The sequence below is a fragment of the Macaca nemestrina genome, chromosome 12 (assembly GCF_043159975.1).
Source record: "Macaca nemestrina isolate mMacNem1 chromosome 12, mMacNem.hap1, whole genome shotgun sequence".
Taxonomy (NCBI): Eukaryota; Metazoa; Chordata; class Mammalia; order Primates; family Cercopithecidae; genus Macaca; species Macaca nemestrina.
Genome location: NC_092136.1, coordinates 108,064,412 through 108,082,045, shown reverse-complemented (window position 1 = coordinate 108,082,045; position 17,634 = coordinate 108,064,412). Strand labels below are relative to the sequence as shown.

Here is a 17,634-nt window from a genome sequence, read left to right as displayed (position 1 = left end):
CATGTTGGTCAGGATGGTCTCGATCTCCTGGCCTCGTGATCCGCCCACCTCAGCCTCCCAAAGCATTGGGATTACAGGCGTAAGCCACTGCGCCTGGCCTATTTTTCTATTTTTTTGAGACAAGGTCTCACTCTGTCACCCAGGCTGGAGTGCAGTGGTGCAATCTCAGCTCACTGCAACCTCTGCCTTCCAGGCTCAAGCGATCCTCCTGCCTCAGCTCCCTGAGTAGCTGGGACCACAGGCACATGCCACCATGCCTGGCTATGTTCACACCATGCCTGGTTATGTTCACACAGGTATAATTTATCACAACTCACTGAAAATTATACTTTGAAAGATACATTTCATTGTGTCTAAATTACAACTAAAAATTGTAGCAACAAAAAAGAGCTCAACCTTTCTATTTATTCAACTCTCCTAAATTTCCCAGTAAAGGGCCACTCTCTTCATACAGCTCCTACACAGTAGTTTTTAAAAAATGTGTATGAATTTTTCTTATTTTCCTTTTATTTACTGCTACATAGAAATGCAAGTGGTTTTTATTCATCTTTTCTCTGCTACATCATCGTATTACATGATCTATAGGTAATAAGCATTTTTAATCTTTTCGTCTTGTTACATATTTTAAAAAGTACAGTGGGCTGGGCACAGTGGCTCACACCTGTAATCCTAGCACTTTGGGAGGCCAAGGCAGGCATATTGCTTGAGCCTAGGAGTTCAAGACCAGCCTGGGCAACATGGCGAAACCCTGTCTCCACTAAAAATACAAACTAGCTGAGTGTGGTGGCGTATGCCTGTGGTCCCAGCTAATCAGGAGGCAGAGGTGGGAAACTCCTTCGAGCCCAGGGAGTTGAGGCTGCAGTGGGTTGAGATGGTGCCACTGCACTCTAGCCTGGGCAACAGACTGAGACCCTGTCTCAAAAAACAAACAAACAAACAAACAGAAAAAAAAAAGGACACTGGCCAAAAGTTTCAAACAGTATTAAATGAAAATAGTAAAAGTTGAAAGATTTGGTTTTAAAAGGACTATTTCTAAAGTTAAAACAATCATACATAGGTGTTACTTATTACATTCAGATCTTAATCCTAGTTTTAAATTATTTTTAAAAGAATAAATGAATATTAGAGAACGTTTTTGGTTCTAAGTTTCCCAATTTCACATTATAATGCAATATGAAACTGGAATTCATATTCCAACTGGAATGGAAATTTTTAATGTATTTTAAAAAAACTGATTGAGAAAAGATCTCACTTTGTTGCCCAAGAGATCCTCCTGTCTCAGCCTCCCAAAGTGTTGGGATTACATGCGTGAGCCACCGCATTTGGCCCCTACATGCTTTTAAATTCAAAATATAAAAAACAAAAAAAAACTAAGTTTTTTTTTAAACTTCAGACATTCTGTCAATATTACAAACCTGGGTTCTTAGTATTCGTAGTTGAACTATTCCTTCATTCTCTTCTTCTCTCATCCTTTCTGTAGTGAGCTGCAAACGTCCAATCAAGTTGATTTTGCCCCTTTTCTGAACCTTTGCATTTTTTCTACAAAAAGAATTGAATCAAATATTTTATGGAAAAAACACTTTAAAAATCCTATTATAGCAACAATGTCTGAGAGAAAAGATTTTAAAATATTCAAAAATATCAGAACTGTTTAAAGGAAAAATGACAAGCTACATATTGCTTTAAAACAAACTATTTTCCTTAAACATGATAACCTGTTAATAAAATGAGTGATTATGTTCTCTGTAAAAACAAGGTTAATATTTCATATTGCCATGAAAGTGACTAGCTATTGAAGACATATGGGTTATGATTCAGTGTTATTGCCTAACCGGGTCTTTTTTTTTTTTTTTTTGAGACGGAGTCTCGCTCTGTCGCCCAGGCTGGAGTGCAGTGGCCGGATCTCAGCTCACTGCAAGCTCCGCCTCCCGGGTTCACGCCATTCTCCTGCCTCAGCCTCCCGAGTAGCTGGGACTACAGGCGCCCACCACCTTGCCCGGCTAGTTTTTTGTATTTTTTAGTAGAGACGGGGTTTCACCGTGTTAGCCAGGATGGTCTCGATCTCCTGACCTTGTGATCCACCCGTCTCGGCCTCCCAAAGTGCTGGGATTACAGGCTTGAGCCACCGCGCCCGGCCCTAACCGGGTCTTAACAAAAACAAACAAATAAACAAAAAGCTTTGTCTGAATAAAGTTGCTTTATAGCACAAAAGGATATCAACCTGAAAGACGAAATGCAACACAGTATAATGTCAGAGACCAAAAATGTATCAATGAAAAATATAGTAAAGTAGTAAACATCTGATTAATATTTTCCATAAACAACTAAATGACGTAAGTTTAGAGTGATGACAGTATATAGTTATGTTTTAAATATAATGTAAGGAAAGTAATTATTTTGCAAAAAACAAAGTGCTAAAATTCAAACAAGGTGTTATTTTAGATCAACTAACAAGCTTACATTAAACTGAACTCCTGGTTCACTGAGAAGAGGGTACCTTCTGTAAAGTCTTTGGGTGAGTTGACTTGAGGTTCATACAATAAAACTTGCCGTTTGAGTTTTGGGAAAGCTACTAAAGACTAGGAAGAATAAGGAGAAAACAATTAGCATCTATAAACAGTATGGAATACTAAGATCAATTCTCCCACATAATCAACATAGGCAAGAAAAAGATTACAAACACAAACTTAAAATGTTTGGTACTTCCATGAGTATAACATTTGAATGCATAATGAGGAAAGAGAGGAGGTGAAAAGAGTTGGTTATGAGAAAGCAATAAATGCTCTCTTTACTATAAGACAAGAAACTGGGATTGGTCACGCAGGACCATAGTAGACACCATCTGCCAGTTATATACCAGCTATTTCCTCCATAGGTAATAATTAATTTTGGAACTTCAGGCCAAGTGCAGTGGCTCACGCCTGTAATTCCAGCACTTTGGGAAGCTGAGGCAGGCAGATTACTTGAGCTCAGGAGTTTGAAACCAGCCTGGGCAACATGGCGAAACCCTGTCTCTACTGAAAATACAAAAATTAGCCAGGCATGGGGCATGCCCCTGTAGTCCCAGCTACTAGGGGGACTGAGGTGGGAGGATCGCTTGAACCTGGGAGGTGAAGGTTGTAGTGAGCTGAGATTGCGCCACTGAACTCCAACCTGGATGACAAAGCAAGCCTGTCTCAAAAAAAAAATTGGAACTTTAAGAAGTTTATGGAGTAGGAATAAAATGTAGTTGTGAGCAGGGGGATAATGAGTACAATCTACAAGTCCTCAAACAGACCAAAGTTTGCTTTTAGATTTTTGGTCATCATAAAACCTCTGAACACATTCTCAGTATAAAAATTAAGTATATATCTGAGGTACGGTGGCTCAGGCCTTTAATCCCAGCACTTTGGGAGGCTGAGGCGAGCAAATTACCTGAGGTCAGGAGTTTGAGACTAGCCTGACCAACATGGTGAAACCCCATCTCTACTAAAAATATATAATTAGCTGGATGTAGGGGCACATCCCTGTAATTCCAGCTACTTGGGAGGCTGATACAGGAGAGTTGCTTAAACCTGGGAGGCGGAGGTTGCAGTGAGCTGACATTGTGCCATTGCACTCCAGCCTGAGTGACAAGAGCGAAACTGTCTCAAAAAGAAAAAAAAAAAACAAACCAAAAGTACATAGCTGGTCATGGTCCTCACAGGTAAAACTTAAATACCAACTCAATCTTTCTCTTTTTAAAAAAAAATTTCTTTGAGATGGGTCTCACCATGTTGCCCAGGCTGGAGTGCAGTGGCATGATTGTGGCTCACTGCATCCTCCTGGGCTCAAGCAATCCTCCCACTTCAGCCTTCCAAGTGGCTGGGGATACAGCCACCAAGCTGGCTAATTTTTTTTTTTTTTTTTTGAGGCGGAGTCTTGCTCTGTCACCCAGGCTGGAGTGCAGTGGCGCGATCTCGGCTCACTGCAAGCTCCGCCTCCCGGGTTCCCGCCATTCTCCTGCCTCAGCCTCCCGAGTAGCTGGGACTACAGGCGCTGCCACCACGCCCGGCTAATTTTTTTGTATTTTTAGTGGAGACGGGGTTTCATTGTGTTAGCCAGGATGGTCTCGATCTCCTGACCTCGTGATCCGCCCGTCTCGGCCTCCCAAAGTGCTGGGATTACAGGCTTGAGCCACCGCGCCCGGCCGCTGGCTAATTTTTGTTTGTTTGTTTTTAGAGATGGGATTGCACTATGTTGCCTAGCTAGTTGCAAACTCCTCAGTTCAAGCAATCCTCTCCTCCTACCTTGGCCTCCCAAAGTGCTGGGATCACAGCCATGAGCCACTGCTCCTGGCCTCTCCTTTTTTTGGAAGCACTTTTTTCTGCCTTGTTAACCCGCCTATTGGCAATTTATTTTTTTCATAAATATCTCACTAGTATGTGGGGATGTATATATATAATAATATATATAATTATATATACACATATATTTTATATATATATATATATTTTTTTTTTTTTCCAGACGGAGTCTGACTCTGTCGCCTGAGCTAGAGTGTAGTGGCGCAATCTCGGCTCACTGCAACTTCCGCCTCCTGAATTCAAGCGATTCTCCTGCCTCAGCCTCCCAAGTAGCTGGGATTATAGGCTCATGCCACCACACCCAGCTAATTTTTGTATTTTTAGTAGAGATGGGGTTTCACTAGTCTGGTCTTGAACTCCTGACCTCAAGTGATCTGCCCACCTCAGCCTCCCAAAGTGCTGGGATTACAGGCGTGATCCACTGTGCCCGGCCTCTATTTTTCATGATAAGACCTTCTGAAACTGTTATGAATTTAATAATATATTACAAGCCAATCATATATTTCCTGCTACTTGAGAGGATACAATCTTAAAAACAAAAAAACATAAACCAACCCATAAAGTCCTTCTAAGTTCAGCATCAGGGAGTTCAGTTGCAAGTTTAAGATTTTCAAAGCTGATTTTCTCTCTGGGTCTTTGGTTCCATGCAAACAACACAGCGAGCTGAAACGTGGTTACCTCCAAATCATACTGACCAACTTCATTCTTAAATGTTATCTACAATAGATAAAATAGATTTTTAATAAATAAGAATCTATGACACGAATTTATATATGAAAAAGGCTGCTGTCTTCCAATATCCACTCTTGCTTTCACAGTAATAAACATTTTAGAAGACGTTAATGACTGCCCAGAATACATGCTTATCTCCCAGCTTTCCATGTAACAAAATGTGGCCACGAGACTGAGTACTGGCCAATGTGATGCAAATGGAAATGACAGAGGAAACTTCTAGAAGTTGTCCCTAATGAAAGGTATAAGCTACCCTCACCTTTTGCTTTTTGTTGCCAGGAAGACTGAGATAGCTGGGATCATGTTGAATCCTGAGGACAAGGGCAGAAGCCTATGTCCCTAACAACTTCATGAAAAAATTTCACTATTTCTGCTCAAACTTTTACACATGAGAGAGGCGAAATCTATTTTGTTTAAGCAATTCTTCTGTGGAGTCCTGCTAATTTCATCCAAACTGAAAGCTGAAGTAACAAACACACTATCTACTTACAATTCCATTTGACATGAGATGATGCCAATGTAATTTTCTACCACTATGATTTTTTTTGTAGAATTCTTCTACTTCTGGTATCAGGTCCTCCAGTTCAGTAGGAAGTGAGACAAAGACTTTCTCAGAACTTCTTGACCAGGCACCAGCATTCAGAATTTTTATATTAACTGAATCAGCTATAGAGAACAATATCGGGAACATAAAGTAAATTATCTTAACAATGGATAAAATTCAAAATAAATACAGGGTAACTTAGGGTGAAAAATCAGTAAGACTATAAAGATTTTGTTAAAAGTGTCCTTTTGTTTTGAAATAAAGATCTGTAAATCTAACACACTGCTTTGATAGCTGTCTCCAAGGAAATGGACTTCATAACATCTTTCGATCTATTACTGCTGAGGTTTATTTTTAATTTACTGGAAAACAAAGATATTCTTTTTTCTAAGTTTAAAAAATATATATGTAATTATAAAATAATACCTGGTAATGCCAATTTATTATTTTTGTGCATTTCCTTAAAAGCTTGGTTCAAATCTTCAGATACTTTTATGTCCTGAAACATTCTAGCAAGCTTGTTTACATAATCCGCTGGCATACCAACTTCCTATAAAAATCAAAGACGGAAGAGGTAATAAATACATAATCTGATATACCACTGGGAAAAATTTTAATGAAAAAACTAAGTCTTAGATGTTTTAATACAAAATTTTTCTCTCTTATTTATTAGAATTTTATTGTCTAATACCTATGAAATTTGCTCTTAGAAACAAAATACGGTATTACAAGGGGTCCCTGCTTTGTGCAATTTTAGTATGTATGAATTTCAGTTACCACAGTGCAGTTACATAATACCAATTCTCCAAGAACAAAGCTCAACTTTCAGTTGACACCATATAATAAATGTGTAACTGCATAAAGTAAAAACTTTATTTCTAGTTCTTCAATCCACAAATCATGACAAAAATAACAGTGACTAATCATAATACGTCTTTCAAAATCAATTAGTTGGCATGGTGTGTAATCCTAGCACTTTGGGAGGCTGAGGCAGGAGGATCACTTGAAGCCAGGATTTTAAGACCAGCCTGGGCAACACAGTGAGACCCCATCACTACAAAAAATTTTTAAAAGTTAGCGGGATATGGTAGCATACTGCCAATAGTCCCAGCTACTCAGAAAGCTGAGGTGGGTGGACTGCTTGAGCCCAGGAGTTTGAGCTCTGATTGTGTTACTGCACTCCAGCCTGGCCAACAGAAGAAGATCCTGTTTGTTAAAAAAAATAAAATAAATACATTAAAAAAAAAGTAAATACAATTTATCAGTCATTTGTTTATTCAGTTAAACCACATTCAGTTAAACCACAGAGAGCAAAGTGTGCAGTTTTATTGTATCCTTGGCTTCCAGTAATAAACCCACATGACAACTTACAAAAAAGAATAATCAAACAAGAAAATTGGCACACAAAGATGACAAAAGTAAACTGAGGAAATGAAAAGTGATAATGCTGGAAATGGAAGTAAAATAGAACAAAAATGGAGTTACAGAAGAAAGCTGACTGTGGTTGTCAGGCTGATAATGCCAGTGTTGAGGAACTTAGTGAAGGCAAATTATCAACATAAAAGATAAAAGTGGTGAGTGACAAAAAAGTTAAGATACCCTAGAGGAAGTGATCCTGGCAAAAATGCTATAAAGGAATTTGCAGTATTTCATGCCACTGAAAGCCCAAAAGATAAAATGCTAGATGATCTAAATTACAGGGGGTATGACAACTCCCCAAGGCAAAGAAAAGATGCTTACTCTGTCAAGTTACACAAGAAGGCAAGAGCTATTCAAACTACTCTTTTTTTCTTTTTTTTTTGAGGCAGAGTCTTGCTCTGTCGCCCAGGCTGGAGTGCAGTGGTGCGATCTTGGCTCACTGTTTAAGTTCCGCCTCCTGGGTTCACGCCATTCTCCTGCCTCAGTCTCCTGAGTAGCTGGGACTACAGGCACCTGCCACTACGCTGGGCTAATTTTTTAATATTTTTAGTAGAGACGGGGTTTCACTGGGTTAGCCAGGATGGTCTCGATCTCCTGATCTCGTGATCCACCCGCCTTGGCCTCCCAAAGTGCTGGGATTACAGGCATGAGCCACCACGCCCGGTCTCAGACTACTCTTTATTTAACAGCTTTACTGAGTCAGATAATTTACCATAAAATTTACCCTTTTAAAGTATACAATTTGGTCGGGTTCACGCCTGTAATCCCAGCACTCTGGGAGGCCGAGGTGGGTGGATCACCTGAGGTCAGGAGGTTGAGACCAGTCTGGCCAACACGCTGAAACCCATCTTTACTAAAAATAGAAAAATTAGCCGGGCTTGGTGGCACACGCCTGTAATCCCAGCTACTCAGGAAGCTGAGGTAGGAAAATTGCTTGAACCCGGGTGGCCAAAGTTGCAGTGAGTTGCAATATCGCACCATTGCACTCCAGCCTGGGCAACAAAGTGAGACTCTGTCTCAAAAAAAATAAAAATAAAAATAAGATAAAGTACACGATTTAATAAAGTTTAGCATATTCCCAGAGGTGTGCAACTATCACCACTATCTAATTTTAGAACATTTCCATCACCCGAAAAAGAAACCCCATACTATTTACAGTCACTCCTCATTTCCCCTCCTGGCCCCAACTCCTGCAAGTCACTAATTTACTGTCTGTGTCTGTGGATTTGCCTATTCTGGACACTTCATATTACTGGAATCATATGATATGGTCTTTGGGATTGGCTTCTTTCGCTTAGCATTATGTTTTCAAAGTTCATCTAATATTGTAGCATGTATTGGTACTTCATTCCTTTTTATCACAAAAAATATTCTATTCTATGGACAAATCACATTTTATTCATTAGCTCACTGACATTTTGGGATGTTTCCACTTTCTGACTATTAGTAATCTTGCCATGAACATTTGTTTACAAGTTTTCACATGAAACACATGTTTTCATTTCTCTTCAAATGAATTACCTAAGAGCGAAATTGCTGGGTCAACTCTGTTTAACATTTTAAGGAACTGCCCAACAGTTTTCCAAAGTGGCTGCACCATCTTATATCCCCACTAGCAACTTATGAAGGTTCCAATTTCTCCTCTTCCTTACTAACATTTATTATTGTCTGTCTTTATTTTAGCTACCACAGTGGGAATAAAGTAGTACCTCTTTGTGTTTTTTTATTTGTTTGTTTTTGAGAAAGGGTTTCACTCTGTTGCCCAGGCTGCAGTGCAGTGGCACGATCTCAGCTCATTACAACTTTGAACTTCTGGGCTCAAGCGATCATCCCATCTTGGCCTCCCGAGTAGCTAGAACTACAGGCACACATCACCATACCTAGCTAATTTCTGTAGAGATTCGGTATTGTTATGTTGCCCAGGGTGGTTTCTAACTCCTGGCTTCATGCGATCCTCCCACCCCAGCCTTCCAAAGTATTTGGGATAAGCGGGAGCCACCAAATCCAGCCTCTCCTTGCATTTCACTAATGACTAATGATGTTGAGTATCTTTGCATGCACTTATTGGCCATTTGTGTATCTTCTGTGAAGAGACGTCAATTCCAAACCTTTGCCTGCTTTTAATTATTTGTCTTGTGTGTGTGTGTGAGGGAGACAGGACCTGACCCTGTTGCTCAGGCAGGAGTACAGTGGTATGATCTCTGTTCACTGTAACCTCCACCTCACAGGCTCAGGCGATCCTCCCACCTCAGCCTCCCAAGCACCTGGGACTAAGGTGCATGTCACCATGCCCAGCTAATTTTTGTATTTTTTGTAGAGATGGGGTTTCACCACGTTGCTCAGGCTCGTCTCCAACTCCAAGCACAAGCCATCTGCCCCCCCACCCCAGCCTCCCAAAGTGCTGGGATTACAGGTGTGAGCCACCATGGCTGGCCTTATTTGTCATTTTACTGTTGGGTCTTCGTATTTTTTTTTTTTTAACAAAGAAATAACGTAGGCCAGGCGTGGTGGCTCATGTCTATAATCTCAGTACTTTGGGAGGCTGAGGCAGGAGGATCACCTGAGCCCAGGAGTTCAAGACCAGCCTGGCCAAAACACAAAACCCCGTCTCTACTAAAAATACAAAAATTAGCCAGGTGTCATGGTGCAAGCCTGTAGTCCCAGCTACTTAGGAGGCTGAGACAGGAGAATTGCTTGAATCTGGGAGATGGAGGTTTCAGTGAGTCAAGATCGCACCACTGCAATCCAGCCTGGGCAACACAGCAAGACTCTGTCTCCAAATAAAAAAAGAAAGAAAGAAAGAAAAAAGTAATTTAACTCTAAAGGTTTCTCGTAGTAAATACGCATTAGTTTTGCTATTTTTCCCTTTTTCCTATATATTTATAAGTGACAGTAAGAGTTTTGAGTCTTTTGACAGTAGTTTTTAAAAGTCACAGAATAATCATTCATTTTCCTACTAAGCAGTTTCAGTTAGCACAGTCATTTTTACTATCCTACAGTGCCATGCAAAGGGCTATCTATAAGTTAAAATATCTGTAGGTCTCTCTTGTGTGTGCTCGCTTGCACTCTCTCTCTCTCTCCATATATGTATATATGGAGAGAGATACATACACAGAAATGAAAGACATTTACTTTAATAATTAAAACAAAAAAAACTCAAAAATTTTTATATTGGAATTTAGTTATAATCAGCATTGATTCCCTAAATAGGCCATCATTTAAAGGTTCTTTTTGCTATACAGATTTGTTATTATTTATAAACATCTCTAAAGTTAAGCATTCATTCCTGAAAATACCTTAAAGATATAATAGTCTACTTATTTATTTATTTATTTATTTATTTATTTATTTATTGAGATGGAGTCTCGCTCTGTCACCCAGGCTGGGGTGCAGTGGCACAATCTCGGCTCACTGAAAGCTCCGCCCCCTGGGTTCACACCATTGTCCTGCCTCAGCCTCCCAAGGAGCTGGGACTACAGGCACCCGCCACCACGCCTGGTTAATTTTTTTGTATTTTTAGTAGAGATGGGGTTTCACCATGTTAGCCAGGATCGTCTCGATCTCCTGACCTCATGATCCGCCCGTCTCGGCCTCCCAAAGTGTTGGGATTACAGGCGTGAGCCACCACGCCTGGCCCCTGTAGTCTATTTATTAATAAGGTCAGTTTAAACAAGAGTTGAGGTACAAATGAGAGTGAAACAGTAGAAACAACTCAAGAACAAAGACACTTTTACTAAAAGTATTAAGAACATTTATTATATATCACTTTATTTTACATAATTGATGCTATATTCTTTTTTTTTTGAAATGCAGTCTTGCTCTGTCACCCAAGCTGGAGTGCAATGGCGTGATCTCGGCTCACTGCAACCTCCATCTCCTGGGTTCCAGCGATTCTCCTGCCTCAGTCTCCCAAGCAGCTGGAATTACAGGAGTGCACCAGCACATCCAGCTAATTTTTGCATTTTTAGTAAAGACAGGGTTTTGCCATGTTGGCCAGGCTGGTCTTGAACTCTTGACTTCAGGTGATCCACCTGCCTCGGCCTCCCAAAGTACTGGGATTACAGGTACGAGCCACTGTGTCTGGCCTAATTGATGCTATATTCTTATAAAATGTTTCCTACTTCTTTTACATTAACAATATCTCCGAAATTACTTAAGCACATATATAAATGATGCAATATATTAGAAAACCAAATATTTTTTAAAATTTACTTACTCTTAGCCACTCTACCATGTTTTCTTCAATTTCACTATCGGCAGAGATGTCTAATATAAGACGTCGTGTCAAATGAGCTTTATGATACCTCATAAAAACATCTTTGTTCTGTACATACTTAAGTACCAAGAGCTGTATGAAAAACAAAGTTACTTTCAGTTCTTATATACTCTTAGTCATCTCTCGAATTTAGACCTTCCTATATCCACCAATTGTCACAAGTCAGAAATGTTTATAAGCATATAGATAGAGGCCTACTAAATTATCCATCTCTGAGAAACACCCAGTCTTGATATACTACTTTAAAAGTTCGCAAAATTGAGACTATAACCAAATAAAATTGTAGTTGCTCTAAATATCAGTTTTTTAGATTTTATATAAAATGCAACGATATACTTTACATGAAAAAAAATCAATGTTTTTTTTCTCCCCCCGCAAGTGTCTCTTCTACTTATCTTTTCCACATTTTTTTCTGACACTAATTATCTCTCTGGGCCTTTCTGTCTACACTTGCCCAATATCTTATTTTTTTTTCTTGTTTGTATTCCTGGGCTTATATCATTACACTAACAACTGGGTGACAAAGATGAAAGCAGCTACTTAATCTCCTCTCGCTCATCCCTTGCTATCTATCTTGGACTCTCACCAAAAGGAAGGAGTGAAAAATTCCCAATCTCTCAACTATCATTCCAAATTTGTTGGAAAGATATGTCTTGTATTAGTAGCCAGAACTTAATTTCTAAAAATAATCAAGAAAGGAGAGGAATTAAATGGTATTCCCTTCAAGAAGCTGTAGAATAAACATTTTCGGAAAGAAAAATAACCCCCCTTAGAGATCTTGCACTGTAAAACTTCATAACACTAGTTCTTTACACATAATACATTTTTAAATTGATACTATCACAGGAAGTCCTGTAAGCAAAACACAAATTCAAAGTAAGGTAGTTTTAAAAGTTGAAATACAAAACATTATGTACCACTTCTTTAAGCTTTGCTTCAATCTCTTCGGAGGTTAGTTTTTTGCTTAATGGTGTTTTTCTTAGCAACATGTCACAGTAATTGGCAAGCAGCTCAGGGCATTTTGATTCAGGCTGAGTTTTTAATCCCACCCTAAAAAACAAATTAAAAGCAGTTGATGGAAAAATGATTGATGTTTGCAATTATTTTTTTCTAAAGCCAATTATTCACATGTGAATTTCTTATGTTAAATAATCTAGTGACCAGGTTTGGAACTAGGATGAGCAAGCATCCTAGGGTGCCTAATTTAGGGAGGCACTCACTGTTAGGTACCCCTAAGTGCTGATGCTGCACTTGCAGAACCCTGAGAGTAAGAATCTCCTTCAATTTTGCACTCTAGGTGCTTTCTTGCCTCACCCTAGTGCTGACCTTGGCAATGATAATTAAAATATTTTGTTCAGAAATCTGTTAAAATACTTTTGAAAAACTGTTAAGTTCTTGGAAACTTATGTTAACATTTAAAACTTTTATGATTAATATATTAAAACGGTTATTTCACTCTTTAAAATGTATCCAATATAACCTACATTCCATAATGATGATATATATACCATCATGCATTTTAAAAAAACTATACATGAATTCTTCCTAAGCAGTAAAGAATTTGTATCTCGATTTCATTTTCCTGATACAAATTTTTCTTTAGTTTGAGATGGAGTTTTGGTCTTGTCCCCCAGGCTGGAGTGCAATGGTGCCATCCTGGCTCACTGCAAACTCCGCCTCTCGGGTTCAAGCCATTCTCCTGCCTCAGCCTCCTGAGCAGCCAGGATTACAGGTGCCCACCACCATGCCCGGCTAATTTTTGCATTTTTAGCAGAGATGGGGTTTCGCCATGTTGGCCAGGCTGGTCTCAAACTTCTGACCTCAGGTGATCCACGTGCCTCGGCCTCCCAAAAAAGTGCTAGGATTATATGCATAAGCCACCGCACCTAGCTCCTGATAACAATGTAAAAACAGCATACTGTTGTTTTTTAAAAAATAACTGAGACAAACACACACAAATTAAAAAATTTTAAAAATTGAGACAAGGTCTCACCATCTATATTGTCCAGGCTGGACTCCTCCTGAGTAGCTGGGACTATAGGTGCATGCCAGTGCACCCAGCAGTATATTGTATTTTTATGCTTGAAAGTCTTATATGTATTTTTTATCCTACTTCTCTAAAAATATACGTAAATAAATTTAAATTCGGGATTTTGAAATTTCTTGTGCTTATAAAATGCAAGTATTGTTTTCCAAGGATTGAGCTATCCAAATGTTAAGTATACAAATAATCCAAACAATTATATTGTGCATACACATACATAAAATATATGTATGCGTAGAATTTTACTGAATGTATCAACTCGTAGTGGAGTGGATGAAACTTTTTTCCTCCCAATTATAAATCCAGGAATCAGCATAGATTAATTTCTTTTATTTGTATAAATTTATCTTTGCCCTGAGAAATCTTATTCACATAAGTAGACGAGACTAGAATAAGTTTGTCTTCTTATATCAATTATTTGAGCACCTCCTGAGCCATATGCAAAACAAAAAATATCCATACTGATCTAATATTAAAAATTATTTTTAATGATGCATATTTAAAGAACAGCTAACATCTATCAGTGAGGTGACGAATGAAGAAAATACAATCCATCCATCTCTCCTTGCAATGCCTGGCTCAGGTGTAAACTACTGTAACAATCGAAGTGATCTACCTCCCTCCTTCATTCAACCTATTGAGAGGTCAGCTATCAGTTTTTATTTTTGTTTTACATGGACATCTAGATACGTTGCTCAGGCTGGTCTTGAACTCCTGGGCTCGAGCAATCTTCACTCCTCAGCCTCCCAACTAGCTGGGATTACAAGCTAGCTATTAGTTTTATATTGTTTCTTTGAAGACAGGGTGTTATTTTTCCCCCTGTGACTGTTTTAAAAGTTTTATTATTGTTTTCAGTTTTAAGCTGTTTTACTATGATGTACCTAGGAATGGTTTAATTTGTATTTATCCCACTTGGGATTCACAGACACCCTTAAATCTTTAATCAATTTTGGAAAATTTTAGTCAATACCATTTCAAATATTGGTTAATATCCTCTTTTCTATGATCTATGACTCCAATTATATATGGTTTTAGACACTTTCTTTCCTCAGATAACAATTTCCATCTAATTGTCCATTAATACGTATTATTTCTTCATTGCTATTATCTAAGCTTATTAATAATTACTGATATATAATTTGCAAATCATACAAATCACTCACTTAAAATGTACAATTCAGTGCTTTTAAAGTATATTCAGAAGGTTGTGTAATTATCACAATAAAATTTTAGAACATTTTCATTACCCCAAAAAGAAACCCCATACCTGCTAGCAGTCAAATCCCATTCTCTAGCTATCCTACTCTTGCCTCCCAGGCCTGGGCAACAACTAGTCTACTCTATGGATGTGCTGATTCTGGATATCTCAGATAAATGTTTTCATACAATAAGTGGTATTTTGTGACCCGCTTCTTTTACTTAGCATCAAGTTTTCAAGATTCATCCATGTGTCACAGCATGTACCAGTAGTTCATCCCCCTTTTTTTTTTAACATGTATCTTTTATTGAGAGTAAAAAAGATTTATCATTTTCAAGTGTAAAATTCAGTGGCATTAAGTACATTTCACAATGCTGTACAAACATCACTGATATCTATTTTCAGAGCTTCTTCATTATCCCAAACAGAAGTCTTGTATACATGGAACAGTAACTTCCCATCCCCTGGTAACTTTTATTCTACTTTTTGTCTCAATGGATTTGTCTGTTCTTGATACCTCATACAACTGTATTTGTGCAAAATTTGTCCTTATGTGTCTGGCTTATTTGAATCACCATAATGTTTTCAAGGTTCATCTACCTTGTGACATATAGCAGAATAATAATTCATTTCTTATGACTGAATAATATTCCACTGTATGGATATAGCACATTTTGCTTATCTATGCAACTAATGGACATTTGGGTTGTTTACACTTTTTGGCTATTAAGAGTAATACCACTCTACTATGAACATGTATGAGCATGTTTCTGAATGAAAGTATGTTTTCATTTCTCTTTGGTATACACCTCAGAGTAGAACAGTTGGGCCATACAGCAACTGTGTTGAACTTCTTTTCTTTGTTTTCAAAGACTAGTCAAGTGAAGCAGTGGGAGTGGAGAAGGAACAACTAAATCTGTAACTGGTTGTGATCAATTAGTTGTAAACACCACTGCACTTGGACCAGCCTATGCTGAACTTCTTGAGGAACTACCAAACTCTTTTCACAGCAGCTGTGCCACCAACAGTATGATTCCAATTTTTCCATATCCTAACAACACTTGTTATATCTGTCTTTTTTATTTTAGTCATCCTACTGGGTATGAAGTGGTAGCTCATTGTAGTTAAGCTATTAATCTTTTTTAAAATTTATTATTTTTTATTACACTTTAAGTTCTAGGGTACATGTGCACAACGTGCAGGTTTGTTACATATGTATACATGTGCCATGTTGGTGTGCTGCACCCATTAACTCGTCATTTACATTAAGTATATCTCCTAATGCTATCCCTCCCCCTCCCCCCTCCCCACAACACGCCCCGGTGTGTGATGTTTCCCTTCCTGTGTCCAAGTATTCTCATTGTTCAATTCCCTAATTAAAGTCCTTATGTGCTAACTCCAACATCAGGATCACCTGAGAATCTGCTTCTAAAATGATTATTTTAGTTAAGTCATTAATTTCTCTGTCTTCATAGGACTAGTAATGCTGTATCGAATACTGGACACTGTATATAAAAGAATCACACAGGCACAAAATGATGTTATCTTGCATTAAGAATGGGTTCACCCTTTGTTCTGCTATGAAGGGGAATCAGTCCCTCTCCAGGGTTAGCCACTGAATCGAAGATATGTCCCTCCTGGACTTTCAGTTCAGTGTCCAATGGGTTTTGTTACTCCAGTCCTGTGTGACCCCCAAAACATCTACTGCCCCCCAGCTGTATTGCTTAGCCTAGGCCAAAACTGCATTCTCAGCTGCAGCTTCTCCTTAGGGAAACACAGTTACAAATCCTCAAGTAACCTCTGAAAGGTTTATCTGGCATTTCTGTACATTTCAATCCTTTGCCATAGCTGTTTCTATAGCTCTTAAATAACATAAAATTACTATTTTCTATATTTACCCGATTTTCTAGCTGTTCTCAACAGCAGCATTGGTCTACCACAAATTACTACACTCCTCCTCAGAAGCAAGTCTTCCAAATAACTTGGATGCTACCACCAGTTTATTCTTCTAAAACGGGTGTCCAATCTTTTGGCCTCCCTGGGCCACACTGGAAGAAGGACTGTCTTGGGTCATACGTAAAATACACTAACACTAATGACAGATGATCAGCTAAAGAAAAAAAAAATTGCCATAAAATCTCATAATGTTTCATGGAAGTTTACGAATGTGTGTGTTGGGCCACATTCAAAGCCGTCCTGGGGAGCATAAGACCCGCGGGGTTGGACAAACTTGTTCTAGAACATCACCTCCTCCACACCTCCAACAGTCACAACACCAATAGGTGCTGCCTGGATCAGCTAATGATACTTATTCTACTCCACAGAAATTTTCTACTTTGAGACAGGGTATCACTCTGTTGCCCAGACTGGAGTGCAGTGGTGCCATCATAGCTCACTGCAGCCTTGACCTCCTGGGTTCAAACGATCCTCCTGAATAGCCAGGACTACAAGTGTGCGCCATCATGCTCATCTAATTTTTTAAACATTTTGTAGAGATGGGTCTCACTATGTTGCCCTGATTGGTCTTAAACTCCTGGCCTCAAACAATCCTCCCACCTTGGCTCACCAAAGTGCTGAGATTACAAGCATGAGCCATGGCACCCAGCCTAGAAATGTTCTACTTTAATATGGAGCTAAAAGTAGGACACAGTCACCTTAGAATCAGAAAACTAATAGAAACTCAGCAATCCTCACTTCTGGAAATCTATCCTGTAGATAAAGATTCACAAATATTAAATGTACAATATTATCCTCTGTAGCACTAACAGTAATAGCAACACATCAGAAACTACTTAATGCAGCAGTAAAGGACCAGTTAAATAAGCTATAGTACATCTACCAGACAGAGTGCCATGCTGCTATTCAGCATAGGAGGTTATGAAAAACCAACATAAAACAATAGAATGGCAAAAGACTGAAAGCAAGCACCCTAAATCAGAAATAAGACAAGGATGCCTGAATTCACCCCTGCCATTTGTTACTATAGTAGATGTTCCAGTCAGAGCAATTAGGCAGAGCAAAGAAAATAGAACCAAACTGGAAAGGAAGAAGTAAAAGTATATATTTGCAGATGTCATGACCTTATATACAGAAAAG

The 17,634-nt window shown here is 38.8% G+C and overlaps 1 protein-coding gene across 1 annotated transcript in view; it reads right to left on the bottom strand.

Annotated features, from left to right (window-relative positions):
- LOC105493659 (cullin 5) overlaps nt 1-17,634 on the bottom strand; it is a 106,994-nt gene that overhangs the window by 6,908 nt on the left and 82,452 nt on the right. Inside the window, 7 exon segments of the mRNA XM_011761498.2 lie at nt 1,416-1,539; nt 2,461-2,579; nt 4,881-5,042; nt 5,548-5,723; nt 6,028-6,151; nt 11,237-11,368; nt 12,214-12,346. Coding sequence (XP_011759800.2) covers nt 1,416-1,539; nt 2,461-2,579; nt 4,881-5,042; nt 5,548-5,723; nt 6,028-6,151; nt 11,237-11,368; nt 12,214-12,346 — 970 coding nt within the window.